The sequence below is a fragment of the Neoarius graeffei genome, chromosome 2 (assembly GCF_027579695.1).
Source record: "Neoarius graeffei isolate fNeoGra1 chromosome 2, fNeoGra1.pri, whole genome shotgun sequence".
Classification (NCBI taxonomy): domain Eukaryota; kingdom Metazoa; phylum Chordata; class Actinopteri; order Siluriformes; family Ariidae; genus Neoarius; species Neoarius graeffei.
The window spans coordinates 13,698,754-13,717,729 of NC_083570.1; the positions used below are offsets into that span (position 1 = coordinate 13,698,754).

An 18,976-nucleotide genomic window follows, 5' to 3' on the forward strand; every position below is an offset into this window, starting at 1 on the left:
ATTTCACTTTGCTTAAGTGTACATGTGATAAATAAAGTTCTTCATCTTCTCCTTGTCCTCCTCTTCTTCTTCATTCCCTCCTCCTCCTTGTCCTCCTTCTCCCTGTCCTCTTCCTCCTCTTTCTTCTCCTCCTCCTCCTTGTCCTCCTTCTCCGTCCTCCTCCTCCTTCTTCACCTCCTCTTTGTCATCCTCCTCCCTGTCCTCCTCCTCCTCCTTCTTCTTCTTCTTCTTCTTCACGTGTGTGCTCATTGCTCACGTGTGTGTGTTCACTGCTTCAGATGGGTTAAATGCAGAGGATGAATTTCACTTTGCTTAAGTGTACATGTGATAAATAAAGTTCTTCCTCTTCTCCTTGTCCTCCTCTTCTTCTTCATTCCCTCCTCCTTCTTCTTCTTCTCTTCCTCCTCCTCCTTTTCTCTTCACTGCTATTATTTATTGCATTATTATTCTGATCTATTTGCCTACTTTACTATTTTTACTTCACACTGTAAAGCACATTTAATTGTATGAAGGGTGTTACATAAATAAATTATATTATTATTATAAGGAAGGGTGTTCTCTCTCTGTCTCTCTGTGCTATTTTAAAACTCCGCCCCTTCTGCATATGTCTTTCATCCTATTAGCTGGAACGCCGGGGATATGTAAATGAGCTCATGAATATTTCTATGTCCACAGGTCGCGTTGCCGTGGCGCTCAAGCTCTGAGGATTTCACTCTTCTCTACTTGCTCAGCGCGAGACGCACCAGAGCTCAACAACATCTGTATAAAACTTTAGAGGGAGAAGAGTTTATTCTTTTTCGTTTCTTTCTTAAAAATAAATCTATTTTTTAATTAGAGTATGAACACAGCTTGTGTTTCTTCATGGATCTAGTGGAGCTTTATCAGCCTGAGTAAGTGCTTCACTCCTTCTTCTTCTCCTTCTCCTCTGCTTTATTGTTCATTCTTTTATACTTTTTCTTTTAATTGTTTTTTTTAAACTAATTAGTGAGCTGGATTGAAACTTATATTATTCATTCTTTCATTCATTTCATTCTATCCAGTCATTAATATCTCTCTCTCTCTCTCTCTCTCTCTCTCTCTCTTTACATCCTCCTGTATAAATCAACTTCCTGTTAAAGGTTAATGACTTTCTTTTTTTTTTTTTAAAAATCACATTAACAGTGTGTGTTAATAGAACACACACACACACACACACACACACACACACACACACACACACACACACACACACACACACAGATTGTGATGCTCTGATGTAGTTCATGGCAGAATTGAGTGCTCCTGAATGTATGCATTAAATAATTGTTCATATATCAAAATGCTTTTAAAATGACTATATATATATCACACACACGAAGGAAAGTCTATAACCATTTATCGTTTCAGGTTTTATAGTAAAAGCCTATTACTCGATTTCTTTTCCTTCCTCTCGACTCTACATGTCTTTAACTCATTCCTCTTGATGTTCATGCTTACACACGACGTCCTATTTCACCCCAGGATTTTTCAGTTCTGCGACTAGAGATATGAAGCTAATGTAGCTAACAAGAAAGAGAACCTTATAGCAACCAGATCGGCATCATGCAACCTGAACTTCTTATGACACATTATTTGTGTATATAGAAATGGCCAAAAAACCAAACAGTCATCACGTCATCACGTTCTCACAATCGTCACATCACAAATCGTCGCAAACAATAAAAAAGCAAAACAAAACTATGACGTTCTTGCGTCAAACATGCAGGCTTGAATCTTCAACCTGGTTTGTGTTTGGTGTTAATAGACCACATAAAAAGAGAAATATCATATGTGAAAATGGATAAACGTGAACACAGGTTGGTTGGAAATACCTTTGCAATACCTTTCCTTTTTTTATTGTATAAACAACAACAACAACAACAAAAAGAATCATGATGATCATTTTGTAAATCAGCTGTTTGTCACCTTTTTTTTGGGTTCATTGCGTACATTTTACAAAAACGGTCAACCCCCCAAAAAAAGAAAACAAGATCCCAAAGGGCTTAGGTAGGGAGGGGGTGTGGCCTAAAATCTAAAATTCGAAGAGGAAACTGTACGTTGGAAGTGATTTGTTTGATAAAATAGCTCCAATTTACAAACTTTGTTCCACACTTTATAGACAAATGGTGTCTGAATATGAGGGTGTGTTGAGGCTCAATTGCTAGCTAAAAGTGTCAAGATTAGCTTTGTCGCTCCAGACACCAAACACGTCTTATATAATCAGCGACATGATGCGAGAAACGTTATGAGGCTAAGTGAACTGGCTATGCTGCTGTACTGTACATTACCCCTAAATGTGAATAAGACTGTGAGCTCAAATCCCAGCGCTGCCAAATTTGCGTCTTAGGACAGATTAGCTGTACGCTGCTTTGCATGCAATCACCTGGCTTTTTATCCAAAATGACTCACAAGTGAGGCAGAGCACAGTCCGGTCAGTGAGCTGAGCAGTTCAGGGTTAAAGCTCAATGTGTTTCAATGAGACGGTTTTGTCCCTTGTGGACACTCTTAGAATTAAGTCCTGTACTCAGCTTGATAATTGGACTGTGATTAGATTGTCATGTAAAGCTTACAATAAAGCTGCAGCTTTCTCGGTAAAAGATACTAAAGGACAGATCTAGTTTCGACCTCTTTATCTTCGACAAGTGTTTCCTGAATGTAGGTACATGTACCGTAGAACCTGATAGTGTGGGAAGAACCTTAATCTAGAATCCTTCAGACTGTAGAACTTAGCAGCAATGTAACGCGCACACCATAATCATATCATCACTCTTAACATTCCTAGCTAGTAGTGGTTAACTAGCTAGCCAAACTCTCTCTTTAAATTAGATTTATTATTCGTACTAATGCAAATAAAATACAGATCGGTGTCAATCTGTTGATCAGGAATTTGTCTTCGCTGTAGCTTCGGAGGAAGAAAATCGCTCAAAATTTTAGCGAGTGTTTTTAGTTACGTCGTGTTGTCGGAATATATTCAGCAAAACACGGAACGTTGATGATTTTGAGCCTTCCAGGGTCAACCAGGATGCATTCCGGGCCTTTCCGTTTGAATATATGAGAACCAAGGAGTTACCTTGATAAACAGGAGGGTGTGGCTTCCATCCCCGGAAAGTTTTGTCATGTTGAAAATTGTCATACAGTAGGTCAAGCGCTGGATGAATTCATCCGTCACCAATCATGAAGGCATCCTTGAGGCATACCTGAGGCTTACGTGGGCTTCCGGGGGTTACTGTAGCATTCCGTTGCAACCACTGAGCTCGAAATATTCATGTAACAATATTTTGCAGAAAGTGAAATGTTTGCCTAAGGGGCTTGGCTTATTTCATCTTCCCATGGCTATGTGAAAACCTAACACACTGCTGTCATGCTGTAAGGCCATACATCGCTATACGTCGCTGCCACCATTGGTTTTACTGGCGTTTTCCGTTGCTGCCATTGTGGCTACCGTGGCTTAATTTGCATATCTACTCCAGCCAAATTTATGCGACGGATCACTGCTGGAATCTACTGGTAGCCCCAGCCACGATTCTCACGGATCTACCAGCAATGTGTGACCTTCACATAACCGTATTTGTTTTCCTCGCTTCTTGTGATTTGATGGGCTTGTCTGTTATTTCATGAAAATTTGTTTTGACTCCAACAACAACAACAACAATAATTAAAAAAAAGTAGTCGAAGCATTTAAAAAAAAAGTGGATAGAGAGAAAAAACAACAAGTGGGACATTAGCATTAACGATAATTTTTAACTAACCAATAACGCTTGTTTTATGCAAAAGAACGTACAGCAAAATTAGGATAAACATTCTACGTCGAACCCAATAACAAAATGATCTTGAGTGGTCTTCAAGCCAGGAAGAGATTTTAAGAGCGTACAGGTGTGTATTCAAATCTTTAGAAGAACACTGGAGCCGTTGTACACAACGCTTCCAGTCTTATCAGATAAAAGTGGAACAGCAAACACATGCTGCACTGCAGACGCACTGACATCACACATGGTTTACACAAGACTCGAGGAGCGAGAACAAAACAGAGATATGAGGAAAGGGTTAGCGGAAACGCGGCGCACTTTAAAGACGTTTTTGCGCGGCTGATAACACTCCGGACCTGACACGCAAATCCATTAGTAAGACTTTATCGTGGTAAAGGTTAGGAGGTGACGAGACAAGGAGAGCGTCTTATTTCTTACATCGCAGCCAACCAGTGTTACATAAACAACCGAAGCATCAATCGTATTAGCTGAAGGTAGCTAGAGTTAAGACTGGACGATACGACAAAACTGTCAGATAATCACCGGCCACATTATTAGGAACACCCATTACATGGTTTGAGCCAGATTGACTGGTTTGATTGAGTGTTTCAGAAACTCCTGGGGTTTTCATACACAACAGTCTCTCAAGTTTACACAGAATGGTGCGAAAAACAAAAAAACATTTTTGAGTGAGTGACAGTTCTGTGGGTGGAAACAAATGCCTTGTTGATAAGACAGGTCAGGGGAAATGGCTAGATTTTTTTTTTCCCCAGGAAGGATCTAGTAACTCATTTAATCACTCTTTACAACCGTGATGAACAGAAAAGCATCTCAGCAGAATACATTGGGTTCCACTCCTGCAGCCAAGAACAGTAATATTTTTAGATATTTTTTGGGGGCTTTTTTCACCTTTTATTGGATAGGACAGTGTAGAGACAGGAAATGAGCAGGAAAGATCAGGAAATGACCTCAGGTTGGAATCGAACCCAGGTCCCCGGATTTATGGTATAGCACCTTTAGCCACCTGAGCCACAATGCTCCCAAGAACAGTAAACTTAGAACCAAGAACAAGTTCCTATTAAAGTAGCCAGTGAATGTATATACACTATACATGATGCGATACAAAATAGTGAACATGGGAATGGCGGACTATGATGTTAGTAAATAGAACGTGAATTAAAACCCAAGGACTTTTTAAAATGTTTTGCTTTTGAACCTGTTAAATAAAAGTGGAACTCCTGGAGGAACCGAGAACATTAAAAAAAAGTATCAGCATATGGGATTTACAGACAGCACAGTGAAACATGGAGTGTGTAATTGTTTTTTGTTTGCACGGTGCACGGGTAAGAGTAAAATGTGTGTGTGTTTCTCAGACAGAAGTGGTTGAAAGAGACTTATGGGATTGCCATCCAGGTCAGTCAGGTCTAAATCGGCTAGTTCCCACGGAAAAGCCAAATCAGCTTCAGCCTCACGTTACAGGCAGCCTTCCAGAAGTGTGTGTGTCTGTGTGTGTGTGTGAGATGGGGGTGGTGCCACCTGCCTGGTTGAATGCTCATGGACAGGTATTAACAGGTATGGTTTGGTAATTGTGTGTGTGTGTGTGTGTGTGTACTGTAAACATGAGTGGAATCCAGACGTGAGAAAGTGGGAGGTGATTTCTGTGAGAACGAAGCTGCCTGGCTGTCACGTGCGAAGTGCTTCTCTTTTTTCCTGCATTTAAAGCAGAATTTTCAAGCTGACATGATGGAAATTTTTTTTTCAACCTTCTGCAAAAAAAAAGAAAGAAAGAAAAAAAGTTTTGCATGATTCATTACACTCTTCCCTCTACAGCTTCCTGGATATGATGCCCATCGATGGACATTGTCCCGCCTTCATCAAAGCCGAGCCAGCGAGCCCTGCCTCCCTGATGCAGCACAGTCCGGAAGGATCGTCGTCGGACAGCTACGGCTCCGTAACAAGGCACGATCATGGGGGGGTGGCCTCGCTAGGTTCATATCATAGCTCAGGGGCGGGACTTAGGCCCAGTTCGGTTCCTGAGCTGCAGGTGAAGAATGAGTTTGAAGTGAGTTCGGGGCCCAAGCGCCTGTGTTTGGTGTGCGGAGACGTCGCGTCCGGGTTTCATTACGGTGTGGCGTCCTGCGAGGCCTGTAAAGCCTTCTTCAAACGCACTATTCAAGGTTCGGACATGAAAATGAAACCTCTTGAGGTGTACTCCAGGATTTTGATGTAATTCAGGAATGTTAGTTAAAAATAATGAGGCAAATTTAACCCCCCTCTCTCTAGGCAGTATTGAATACACGTGTCCAGTGAGCAGCAAGTGTGAGATTACTAAAAGGAGGAGGAAGTCCTGCCAGGCCTGTCGCTTCACCAAGTGCATCTCAGTGGGCATGCTGAGAGAGGGTGAGTGTGTGTGTGTGTGTTTTAAAAAGTAAAAAAAAAAAGTTGTCTAAAAATTACATTTACACAATGTTTTGTGACTTAACTTTTGGCCACATTGCCTCCATTTAGGCCACGCCTCTTGCATTTATGTCACGCCTCCTACGTTTAGGTCACTCCTCCTATCTAAGGCTGATGCTGGCTTGTGTGGCTGATGAGAAAGCTTAAAGATGCAAATGCACAGAAAGAAAGAAAGAAAGAGAGAGAGAGAGAGAGAGAGAGAGAGAGAGCAATTGATATATACACAGAGAGAATGAGAGAGTAAGAGAAAAGTAGAGACAGACAGATACACAGAGAGAGAGAGATAAGGAGAAAGAGACAGACAGAGAGAGAGAGAAATAAACAAAGCAAGAGACAGAAAGAGATACACACAGTTAGAAAGAGAGTGAGACAGAGACAGACGGACACCTAGACAGACATAGACAGTCAGAGAGATAGATAGAGAGAGACAGGAGGAAACAGACAGACAGACAGAGAACGAGTGGATGGAGGGATCATAAGTGTAAAACCAGAGACACTCATCACGGCTTAATCGAAGATGACACCGCAGATCAATAGCCATAATGAAATCCAATTAATCTCACACCTGCTTTTAAACATAATGCATTAAAGGACACACACACACACACACACACACACGATCATGTGATTCCCACAGTGTGTTAGCATTCTTAATGATTGTGTGTGTGTGTTCAGGTGTGCGTCTAGACAGAGTCCGAGGAGGCCGTCAGAAATACAAACGCACCATAGACTCAGAAAGCAACTCTTACCTCAACATGCAGTTACCACAAACACACAAGAAAACATGCTCAGGTACTACACACACACACACACACACACATCTGGACTACATTACACAACTATACACTAAACTGTGTGTGTGTGTGTGTCTCAGAGTCCTACAACACTGAGAACAAGGTGGTGTCTCACCTGTTGGGGGCGGAGCCAGAGAAGGTGTACGCTATGCCTGACCCCGCCCTCCCTGATGATGACATCAAAGCTTTGACCACGCTGTGTGATCTCGCCGATCGTGAACTGGTGCTTAACATTGGCTGGGCCAAACACCTTCCAGGTACACACACACACACACTGACCCTAAGCCGAACCATCTTTTCACTCTTTATTTTTTTGCTAACAGAGGGGACGTGGGCGTTTGTTCTCTAAAGGTATCTGCTTTATCAGCGATAAATAACATGACACACACACTCACAACAGAAATAACCACACACACACACACACTAAATGGGCTGGCACCTGTTTTTATGTTGACACTCACCTATAAAGTAATGCTTACAAAACAAAGTCCCTTCAAACCAGGTGAGCATACATTTGTGCGCGTGCGCGTGTGTGTGTTGTACAGATCAGCAGATTCCCTGCAGGCATCAAGCTTTGCTTGTTCCTAAAGAAGTAAAGGCTGGAACAGCAGTGCAGTCACCATCTGACACACTTCATCTCCACTTACAAATTTATTTGCAGACTATCTTACTTAAGTGCTTGTGTATTAGCATACTAGTTTAGCTACATACTCATTTGCAAGAATATAAGCCAAGCATAATCCACAAATCACTCCCTGTATGTTTATTAATACTTACACCAAATTCAAAATGACTTTGCTAAATGCCAAATAAACGTCTGCGTGGCGAAAGCAGCACATTGCCACAGCAACGTTTGGACATTTTTCACACTTCAATAACAACATGAACACTTGTTTATTGTTAAATCCACCATTCAAGTCTCTTTTCTTCATCTAGGCTTCTCCAGTCTCTCTCTGCCAGACCAGATGCGTCTCCTGCAGAGTGCGTGGATGGAGATCCTGATCCTGCGTGTGGTCTTCCGTTCGCTGGATGCTGAGGACAGCCTGGTGTTCGCCGAGGACTATGTGATGGACTCCGAGCAGGCGAAGCGAACCGGTTTACTTGAGCTCCATGCATCCATACTGCAACTCGTCAGGAAGTACAGAACCATGGGCCTCGAGAGGGAGGAGTTGGTCACGCTCAAGGCCATTGCGCTCGCCAACTCAGGTACCAAGTGAGAGAATGTTGATATAGCAGTTATCCAATCATGTTGCAGTGGTACAATGTGGAAAATAATGCAGATGCAGGTCAAGAGCTTTGGTTAATATTCATCTTGATTGGATGTAAAATTTCCTGCTTCAAATGCGACCAATAACATGACTTGTTGCTAATTTGAAAACTTGTTAATGGCTCTCACCCTGGAGTTTGCATGCTCTCCCCGTGTCCGCGTGGGTTTCCTCCGGGTGTTCTGGTTTCCCCCACAGTCCAAAGGCATGCAGGTTAGGCTAATTGGTGGCTCTAAATTGACCGTAGGTGTGAAAGTGAGTGTGAAAGGTTGTTTGTCTTTGTGTCAGTCCTGTGATGACCTGGCAACTTGTCCAGGGTGTACCCCACCTCTCGCCCATAGTCAGCTGGGATAGGATCCAGCTTGCCTGCGACCCTGTAGGACAGGATAAAGCGGCTACAGATAATGGATGGATGGATGGGCTCTCACCCCTCCCCCACCCCCTTCACACACGCTAACCTGGTCCTGGTCTTGACTCGGTCTTGCCCTGCCTTGGTCTTGGTCTTGACTTGGTCTCAACCCTTCAAAGTATTGCTCTTGTCTCGATCTCAATATACTTTGGTCTTGGCCTTGGTGGTCTTGACTACAACACTAGTTTACACAGAATGGTATGAAAAACAAAAAACACCCAGTGAGCATCAGTTTTGTGGATGAGAGAAGTCAAACAAGAATGGCCAGATTGGTTTGAGTTGACTGGAAGGCAATTACTTAATTATTTAGCGTCCAATTAAAACAATCACTCTTTACAAATGAGGCGAGCAGAAAAGCATCTCAGGATACACACCACAAAGAAACACAGCTTCTGTTAGCCAGATACAGGAATTTGAGGCTACAGTGGGGCACAAGCTCACGTCTCTCACACATACATAGAAAGTAACCAGGAAGTCACTTGTTGCTTGCATGTGATATTTGTTGCTTCTCAACATGCGTTACTTTTGCTACGACTGTTCATGGTCATATTTGCTGCCAAAATAGTAAACCCGCCCTTTTCTATCTCAGACTCTATGCATATCGAGGACACTGAGGCAGTTCAGAGGCTGCAGGACTGTGTGCATGAAGCGCTACAGGACTACGAACGGTGTCGCCATAGTGATGACCCGCGGAGGGCGGGCAAACTGATCATGACCCTCCCCCTACTTCGGCAGACCTCGGCCAAGGCCGTGCAGTACTTCTGCAGCATCAAACAGGATGGCCGGGTGCCCATGCACAAACTCTTCCTGGAGCTGCTGGAAGCCAACACTCAGCCCTCGCCCTGACTGGACCACAGCTTTTAGGTGACTCCACCCTCCCTGGAGCTCTTCACAAGGGCACAATACTGAATCAAAGAATAAGAACGTAACTAAAGGTTAATGGTAGAGGAACAAAGCTGATTGTATGCATAAAAATTAACGATTTATTGAAGAAACCACACTTGAGACTTGAGACACCATGTTGCTGTTACTGCTGTGCTAATTTAAGATGACTTTTCTTTTTTTAATGGTGCTTTAATATAAAGATAAGGAGACAAATGGGATGTCAGACTTGCCAAAGAAAAGGGAACTCATCTCCAAAGAGGAGAGCTTTCACGAACCTCAAAGCAGAAAACTTATAAAACACTAAAAAATGGTTCACAGTAAAGATGTTATTTATGAGAATGTAACAAGTATCGGCAGGAGAAGGACAGGCGTTGCTGCTAATCAGTGTATTTGTTAGTAGTTCATGATTGAAATTGACATTAAGGAATTGTAGGATGATTTGAGCTCCCTTGCTTTGTTTTGTAGTTTCAGATCACGACTTACACTTGAGATGGATCTGTGAAGGTCATGAGATTTGAGCTCATGACCTTCAGCTCACTAAGGGCCGTATTCAGAGTTGGCGACTTAAGTCCAAACGTTGCATCAATATTTACTGTATATGGTGAAAGTTACACGTATTCAGACTCGGGTTACGCAGCAATTGAAATTGGGTGTTCTGGCTGTCCTACTGAGATTATGTAGATCACCTAAACAATCTGAGGTCACCAGGTTTTTTTTTTAGTAATCGTGTCCGAGACAACGTTTTGCATGGGGGAAGCCATAGCCTAATGGTTAGAGAAGCAGCTTTGGGACCAGTTTGGTTCCCTTGACCAGCAGGAATGGCTGAAGTACCCTTGAGCAAGGCATCTAACCTCCAACTGTGCCCCAGGCTGCTCTGAGTATGTTGTACGTCGCTGTGGATAAGAGTGTCTGTTAAATGCTGGTAATGTAACATAACAGTGCCTTTAAAAACAAGCACTTGTCTTCCAAAGTTAGAAAGTCCACACTGAAAAAGGTTTTGTCTTTGCTGTCAAATGTAATAAGATGCAAAACATGAAAGAAAGCAAGAGACAATCCAAAAAATTGATAAATTAAAAAGACTAATATGATGAGAAGAAGGCAAGCTTTGAAATAAAATTAAAGCTAGACTGCCTTTCAGATTTTTCAAGTGTAGGTCATCAAAAATGTTTTCCCCGACACCCAATTATTTTTGTTTGCTGAATTTGAATCACAGACTTCCAATTTTATTAGATTTTTTAAAAAATAGAACGATTAATGAATTTAGGGCCACATGGCCCTAAATTCTCTGCTATTTTTTCCTGCTTCACCATGACCCAATTCAAGATGCTATGTCATGCATGACATCACGTGGTGGGCTTTCCCCGTTTGCGCAAGGCATTGTGGGATACAAATTTGAAACCGGAGAGAAAAATGGAGGACATGAGTGTGCGAATGAAATGTGAAAGACCAACTACAGTAACGGAAAGCGAGAAGAAAAGATGTTATGCTATATACGAAGGAAAGGAAACGCAGGACCAAACTAATAAATATCGGCGCTCAGCGAGCACCTCGGTGTGATCAGCTGTTCATTTAGCAACAGAATGATGGAACTGTCAGTGCACGGTCAAAGGTAAACCTGTGTGTGCGCCAGGCCTGGAATTTCATCATTTTAGGGCCAAGGCCACTTGGCCTTTTGTGCTGTCAATTTTTTGAGGGCATGAAGGCCATAAAATAAAACAACGATTTTAAGTTCACGTCTAGAATGAATTTAATTTAAGGACTAATGACTCTTCTGAGGAAGATTGGAGTCTCAGTCAAAACTATCAAGCAGGTGAAGAAACATCTCCTACACTATTATGTCTGAAGATAAGAAAATATTGAACACATCTAAACTTATCAATCCATCACTCACTTCAAAAATTTTAAAACTTATTAAAGCATGAAAGGTCGTAGAATTATTTGTTTTTACAGAATTTAGCTAGAGCAAACGATGTATTTTCTGCAAATTTTCAAAAATGACGTTCGACTCAAAGCGACTTTGATGAAATTTCACTGTACCGTTTTCTCCGGGATATTTAAATATGTTGCTGACGTCGCCTGTAAAACATTCAAGTACCCTCGGAAACTTCAGAATCTGACGATTTTGCCAGTCTTTTCAGCTTTTGGATGAAAGTGTTTGTAAATTCGAATCATTTAAAAATAAGTAGTATTTTGAGCCCGCCGGCGGGCTCTGGGATCCAGAGGGTTAAATATATGGCCTAAATATTTATGGAGCATGTATGATAAACTGATTCCCTGAATTTCACTTTTGGTGTGTTGTTAGGTAGCTAACAAACAAACTACAATATCTTGTTGCCTCTTGAATCATAATTAAGCTACCACTCACCTCTTGAAAAAAGCGTCCATTGTTTTGCAGTTTTTAGCTGCATCTTCAAAGTTTTTTTTTACAGCACCTCTCCCTCCGCTCCTTGCTTAGCATAATTATTACTGGGGGGTAAATGAATAAAAGTAAATGTTAATGTTGTAATGACGCCAAAAACAATGAGATAAAATCTCTTGCGATGGTGATCTCGTCAAGATGGCAGCAGTTACACTTCGGTTAAACAGCAAAAAGAAACATACAATACTAGTAACAAAACAATGCTAACTGCATAGATTAAAAAAGTGGCTATGAACAGACAACAGCACATATCACATATCATATTACAGCAGGAACAAGCAGTAGTAACATCCATGACCTTACGCTTAAAGCTCGACAAAGGAAAAACTTGACAGCAAGCTAATTAGCATTTGTTAGCGGCTACAGTCGGTACTCGGCACGTTAAAAGTGGGTCAACGTTGTAACGACATAATGTTACTGTACAAGCAATGCTTATTTAACGGTAACAAACTTAAGCCCTATATGTTGAAATTCCTATCTTATTCGTTTGTTAATTTATCACACAGTCTTACCTCAGTCAACTTCTTCCCTCCTTCTGTGAAAATTCAACGTCTCAGACGCGGACACAAGTGGGCGGGGATGCGTTTGATTAAGTCTCCTGGTTGGCTGGTGATAGATTGATGTCATTATAGCATGTCGGAGCGGTTCATGCCAGGCTCGAGTCCGATCCACCACTGATGAGTTGGCCAATAAGAATCCAGAATGTCATCAAAAGACGTATTTTTTATTCAATAAACGCTGGTGATGTTAAAGCCTATTGGCAGTCACGAGGCAGACTACAAAACCGCAAAACCGCAGGGCATCAAGGCCACTGTGGCCTTACGGCAGATATTTTTTTCCAAGGGCACAAGGCCAAATTGAGAGGGCACATCGTGTTCTTTCATTTCCTTGATAACGCTAACAGATACTAAATACTGAAATTGTCACATATGTGCAGCATTTATGCAGGTCTACTATTCGTTTACGTCGCTGTGCTAGTGTTTTGGTGAATTCAATGTGTGTTCCTATTAAAAAAAAAAACATGCCCATGCTTTGAAGGATACGCTGACCAAGCGATTATCTGCTACTTTTACAGCTCACCTTAAGTTAATTATCTTTAAGGTGATGAATTTCTCTGATTAAGATGTTGTTGTCTCTTCTGATGACCTTGAGGAAAAAAAATTTCATGGACATTAAGGGACAGTGCTATGTAAGGAATAATACACGATAGGGCATGCTGTTATAGGACAATAATTAACACTACAGTGTTATGTTATGATGCTACAGTGCTGACAACTTTATCTTACTTTATTAATGAACAACACATTGCACTTTTTAAAGGGGAACTGAAGGCAAATTTTTTATTATCAAAATTTTATTTCTTATTTTATTAAATATAGGAATGCATTTTTGATCACTATTGTGTCATTGCTATAGCAAGTTATGAGTGTTTGAAATATGCTCTGTAATATATCAGTCCATATGTCAAAACAATGGCCGTAAACGAGATTCGTTGAGGCCTGTGCGAGACATCGTAGGATGGAAGTAAAACGTACAGCGGAAATCAAAGTGACTAACATCTGCCAACGTTCCTTGTGTCTGAAATCACTCACTCGTTCACTACTCCCTACTCTCTATATAGGGAATTACTATATAGAGGAAAAAACACTTTCGGACACTAGTCCGTCACGCTGGTATTTATGTCATTACTGTCGCACAATTAAAACGTGTCAGATCAGTCGGCTGGTGGGTTTTCAAAATAATAAATACACGCATGTGTTTTTGTGATAAATCCATATTATACTGAGCGTATTTCCCACATTAATCAATACAAAGTTCCTGCATCTTTCAGTTCTTTTAAATCAAGGCTGAATTCTTTCTTTCTTCTCTGCCGCTGCCTTTTATTAAATCGAATTTGAGACTTTTAATTTGATTTCTTTCAGCACGACCGCAATGCATGATGGGATATATTGCTTTGGTTAGTGACCATCGTTGTACACTACTTTTCATGATGCATTGTGGGATACTTTGAGTGCACTATATAGGGTGTAAATAATCCTCACTAAGGTTTCGGACAGCACTACAAAATGGCGTCCTCACTATATAGTGCCCTATAGTGAGTAGGGAGCGATTTCAGACACAGGGGTTGTCAAAAGACGTGCACGCCCTCTTTCGAATGCTGATGTAATCAAGCCGGAAGTTTTGTTTGTTTTGATAGCAATCAGGAAAGTTTGAAAAAAGTAAGCAGTAATCGTCATTTTAACTTGTTTTTGTGCAATATTTCGTTTGGAAAACAGTTTTCAAAATGGCAGCACTGACACCTGGCTGACACGTCACGTTTCGAAGTCTCGCACAAGTCTCGTGAAGATCGCACGGATAAGCGGCACCTGCCGTGGACCAAATGAACTAAATTCAACATGGCTAAAAACCAAATAGGCCGATAAGTATAATATTTAATTGCGATTAGTTGCCAATACGAGTCACGATATAAGGTTACTAAAACCGAAAACGTAATTGAATAACACGTTAATTAAGAAATAAAGCAAGTTTAAAAATGACTTCAGTTCTCCTTTAAACGCTTATAGTTACGTTTAAAGTCATGGAATTTTCATGTGCTGTCACTCAACTCTGAATACGGTCCTGACGCAGAATCTTTAACAGGTGAGATACGTCATTAAAAGGCAGTGGTAACCTGATTACTTGCTATGATGCGAAAGATTGAGTACATCTTAGAAAAAGGAAGGCAAATAAATGACACACAGTTTTAATGTTTCTTCATGTCCTCGGAAGTTTTTCAAGGTGATCTTAATGACAAACACGAAGCCGGATATCAGAAACGAAACAGAATTATTAACATATTATGTTTCAGTTTTTAAACTGCATTCAAAAGGACACAGTCAATAATATTGTCAAGGGGCAACCACAAATGTTGTATGATGGTATTAAAAACTGTACTAAAAATAACGCTTCTGGAAAAATTCTAACTCAAACCAAGTCTTGTTTTGGGACACGAATTGTTTTCGCATTTGTACCAAGCTAACAGTATTTGTTTGAAATGTTGTTGGATGTGTCAATCCAATAATTGGACATTTCACTGATAATATTGCTGTTTTTTATAGTCACTCTATGCATTTTTATAGTAATGAGAACAAACAGAAATAAAATCTGCCAGGTTAAAAAAAAGCCAGTTCATTTGAATGGGATAAAGAGATTCACTTGTCACTTATGCACAGTTGCTTATAAATTGAACTAGCTAGCTAGCTAATGTTATCTGGTCAATAAATTTCAAATCCTACCGCAATCTGCAATCACTTTGGAATAACAACTTGGCCAAAAAAAGAGGCTTCTAATGCTTCCTGCTGTGCTTTGACTTGCTTTAAATTTCTTAACATTATCAATTTTAAGCTACATCCTTGCAGAGCTAGCTAGACTACTGAAGAATTCTAAAAAACAAATGAAATGGACAGTAACTCTGCAAAAGTCTGAGGAACCCTATGTTTTTTTTGAGAAACTTTCATGTTATACAGTGGTTACAGAACAGTGGTTATACAGAAAGTTTGTGAATCCTTTAGAATTTTCTATATTTCTGCATAAATATGGCCTAACACATCATCAGATTTTCACACAAGTCCTAAAAGTAGATAAAGAGAACCCAGTTAAACAAATGAGACAAAAATATTATACTTGGTCATTTATTTGTTGAGGAAAATGATCCAATATTACATATCTGTGACTGGCAAAAGTATGTGAACCTTTGCTTTCAGTATCTGGTGTGACCCCCTTGGGCAGCAATAACTGCAACTAAACGTTTGCGGTAACTGTTGATCAGTCCTGCACACCGGCTTGGAGGAATTTTAGCCCATTCCTCTGTACAGAACAGCTTCAACTCTGGGATGTTGGTGGATTTCCTCACATGAACTGCTCGCTTCAGGTCCTTCCACAACATTTCCATTGGATTAAGGTCAGGACTTTGACTTGGCCAATTCAAAACATTAACTTTATTCTTCTTTAACCATTCTTTGGTAGAACGACTTGTGTGCTTAGGGTCGTTGTCTTTCTGCATGACCCACCTTCTCTGGAGATTCAGTTTATGGACAGATGTCCTGACATTTTCCTTTAGAATTCGCTGGTATAATTCAGAATTCATTGTTCCATCAATTATGGGAAGCTGTCCTGGCCTAGATGCATTAAAACAGGCCCAAACCATGATACTACCACCACCACCATGTTTCACAGATGGGATAAGGTTCTTATGCTGGAATGCAGTGTTTTCCTTTCTCCAATCATAACGCTTCTCATTTAAACCAAAAAGTTCTATTTTGGTCTCATCTGTTCACAAAACATTTTTCCAATAGCCTTCTGGCTTGTCCACTTGATCTTTAGCAAACTGCAGACAAGCAGCAATGTCCTTTTTGGAGAGCAGTGGCTTTCTCCTTGCAACCTTGCCATGCACACCATTGTTGTTCAGTGTTCTCCTGATGGTGGACTCATGAACATTAACATTAGCCAATGTGAGAGAGGCCTTCAGTTGCTTAGAAGTTATCCTGGAGTCCTTTGTGACCTCGCTGACTATTACATGCCTTGCTCTTGGAGTGATTTTTGTTGGTCAACCGCTCCTGGGGAGGGTAACAGTGGTCTTGAATTTCCTCCATTTGTACACAATCTGTCTGACTGTGGATTGGTGGAGTCCAAACTCTTTAGAGATGGTTTTGTAACCTTTTCCAGCCTGATGAGCATCAACAACGCTTTTTCTGAGGTCCTCAGAAATCTCCTTTGTTCATGCCATGATACACTTCCACAAACGTGTTGTGAGGATCAGACTTTGATAGATCCCTGTTCTTTAAATAAAACAGGGTGCCCACTCACACCTGATTGTCATCCCATTGATTGAAAACACCTGACTCTAATTTCACCTTCAAATTAACTGCTAATTCTAGAGGTTCACATATTTTTGCCACTCACAGATATGTAATATTGGATCATTTTCCTCAATAAATAAATGACCAAGTAGAATATTTTTGTCTCATTTGTTTAACTGGGTTCTCTTTATCTACTTTTAGGACTTGTGTGAAAATCTGATGATATTTTAGGTCATATTTATGCAAAAATATATACTAAATTCTAAAGGGTTCACAAACTTTCAAGCACCACTGTAGCTTTCTATTTTATGACTTCTACATTATCGAGTCAAAACATTACAAAAACATTTTAGAGTTCCAAACATTCGGGGTTTTTTCCAGCACAAAATGAAATCTTACAGAAAACAAATGTTCATAAGAGAACACTTTTCAGATTAAAAAAGAAAACATAATGAAGGCTGCTGGGGATTTGCCTCACCTCACACCATATATTGACTTTGTTTCATTTATTATGGCTTACTGCTTAGTGTTTATAGTAATTTTTTTTTAATGTTGAAACATTTAATTTCATTTTTTTAAGCCATTTTTTGTCTCCAGCATTTCTTTACATGCGCCTGTATGTGAAGAATTACATTACATTACATTACAAACATACACTATGAATAAAACACTTAAGGCTGGAGTTCCTGTGAGCCTCCCAGAATTGATTATTTTCTATAACAGGATGCCACAAAGTGCATGTTATAACATAGTCCAGCTTCAGAGGTAGACGGGTTACTGTGCTCCTCTAACGCACACTGTTTGAGCACTCACGCTCCTGATTGTGTGCTGGAAACGGATGTGTGTGTGTGTGTGTGTGTGTGTGTGCGCGCGCGTGAGTTAATCATAAAGTGAATTATCTCTAGACTCCAAAGCTAATCAGTCTTTAATCTACCAAATGGAAACCCATTATTTATGCTGGCACACCATGTCATGTTCATCATGTAGGCATACAATTTGGAGATTACAAGCCAATAACGACAATAAACCAAAACGTGTGTGATGATGATAATAATAATGACATGGACTACAGTGATTTTATTATGTGTACGGAATCCAGGGTTCAATAAATAATTTATTAATTTCGTCGATGAACTGGAGCCAATCCCAGCTGACTTCAGGTGAGAGGTGGGGTTAACCTTGGACCGGTTGCTAGTCTATCATAGGGCTAACACAGACAGACTCACATTCACACCTACGGGCAGCTTAGAGTACCCAGTTGTCCTAATCCACATGTCTTTGGACTGTCGGAGGAAACCAGAGCACCCTGAGGAAACCCACGTAGGCATGTGGAGAACATATAAACTCCATACACAAAGGCCCCAGTCGGCTGTGAGGTTCGAACCCAGACAGTGTGCACCACAGCACCATCCATCCATCCATTATCTGTAGCCGCTTATCAGTGGCGACTGGTAGTCTTTCAAACAGGGGAGGCTGGTCGGTTATGATATTTCCAGATTTTAAAAGAAAAAACACATCAATTTTGCCCATACTCTTGCCTCTGATCTGGCTGATTGTTGGCAGGGTCACAAACTGTGAAATAACAGGTTCTTTTGGCCCATTAGCCTACTGTCCAATATACATGATGGTGGTGTTGGGGGGGGGTATATTTTAACATTTTATATTTTAAAATTGTGGCATGTTGTTTAAAAATTGATCATTATTGAAAGCAGCTCTTTGTCAGGAACCTCAGCAGTAACAGCAGAGTGTTCTGGAATAGGCACAAGCACTGACCTTGGGGAGCCAAACATAGAGCTGGGTGCCACACATTTCATTCAGTGACACTTTCCCTATATTTTACTTATTTTGACTGAGAAATGTTTTATTGACAATTTTGATAACCCTTCACTTTTAATCCTGGCCTGTAGTGTGAAATGTTCTCGGCTGTGCTTTTGTTTAAAAATGTTTTCCAAATTGTAGCTGTGTTTAATTCATATCCAGAAAAATATATATTCCAATATAATATACTCAGCATAAACATTTTAAATAGATTATATATTTTTGGTCCATCTAAATTGACCGTAGGTGTGAATGTGAGTGTGAATGGTTGTCTGTGTCTATGTGTCAGCCCTGTGATGACCTGGCGACTTGTCCAGGGTGTACCCC

General features: G+C 40.6%; 1 protein-coding gene across 1 annotated transcript; it reads left to right on the forward strand.

Moving 5' to 3' along the window:
* Positions 1 to 733: 733 nt before the first annotated feature.
* esrrgb (estrogen-related receptor gamma b) lies at positions 734 to 16,930 on the forward strand. The gene is made up of 7 exons (XM_060913868.1): positions 734 to 890; positions 5,595 to 5,941; positions 6,048 to 6,164; positions 6,897 to 7,013; positions 7,096 to 7,272; positions 7,952 to 8,221; positions 9,279 to 16,930. The coding sequence occupies exons 1-7, from the start codon at positions 862 to 864 to the stop codon at positions 9,533 to 9,535; spliced, it is 1,314 nt and encodes a 437-aa protein (XP_060769851.1). The 5' UTR covers positions 734 to 861; the 3' UTR covers positions 9,536 to 16,930.
* Positions 16,931 to 18,976: the final 2,046 nt, after the last annotated feature.

Bases quoted from the DNA above. Each gene is read 5' to 3' on its own strand.
- esrrgb (XM_060913868.1), top strand. From the start codon at position 862: ATGGATCTAGTGGAGCTTTATCAGCCTGA. The intron at 6,165-6,896 runs GTGAGTGTGTGT...GTGTGTGTTCAG, and splicing joins AGTGGGCATGCTGAGAGAGG to GTGTGCGTCTAGACAGAGTC. The intron at 8,222-9,278 runs GTACCAAGTGAG...TTTCTATCTCAG, and splicing joins CATTGCGCTCGCCAACTCAG to ACTCTATGCATATCGAGGAC.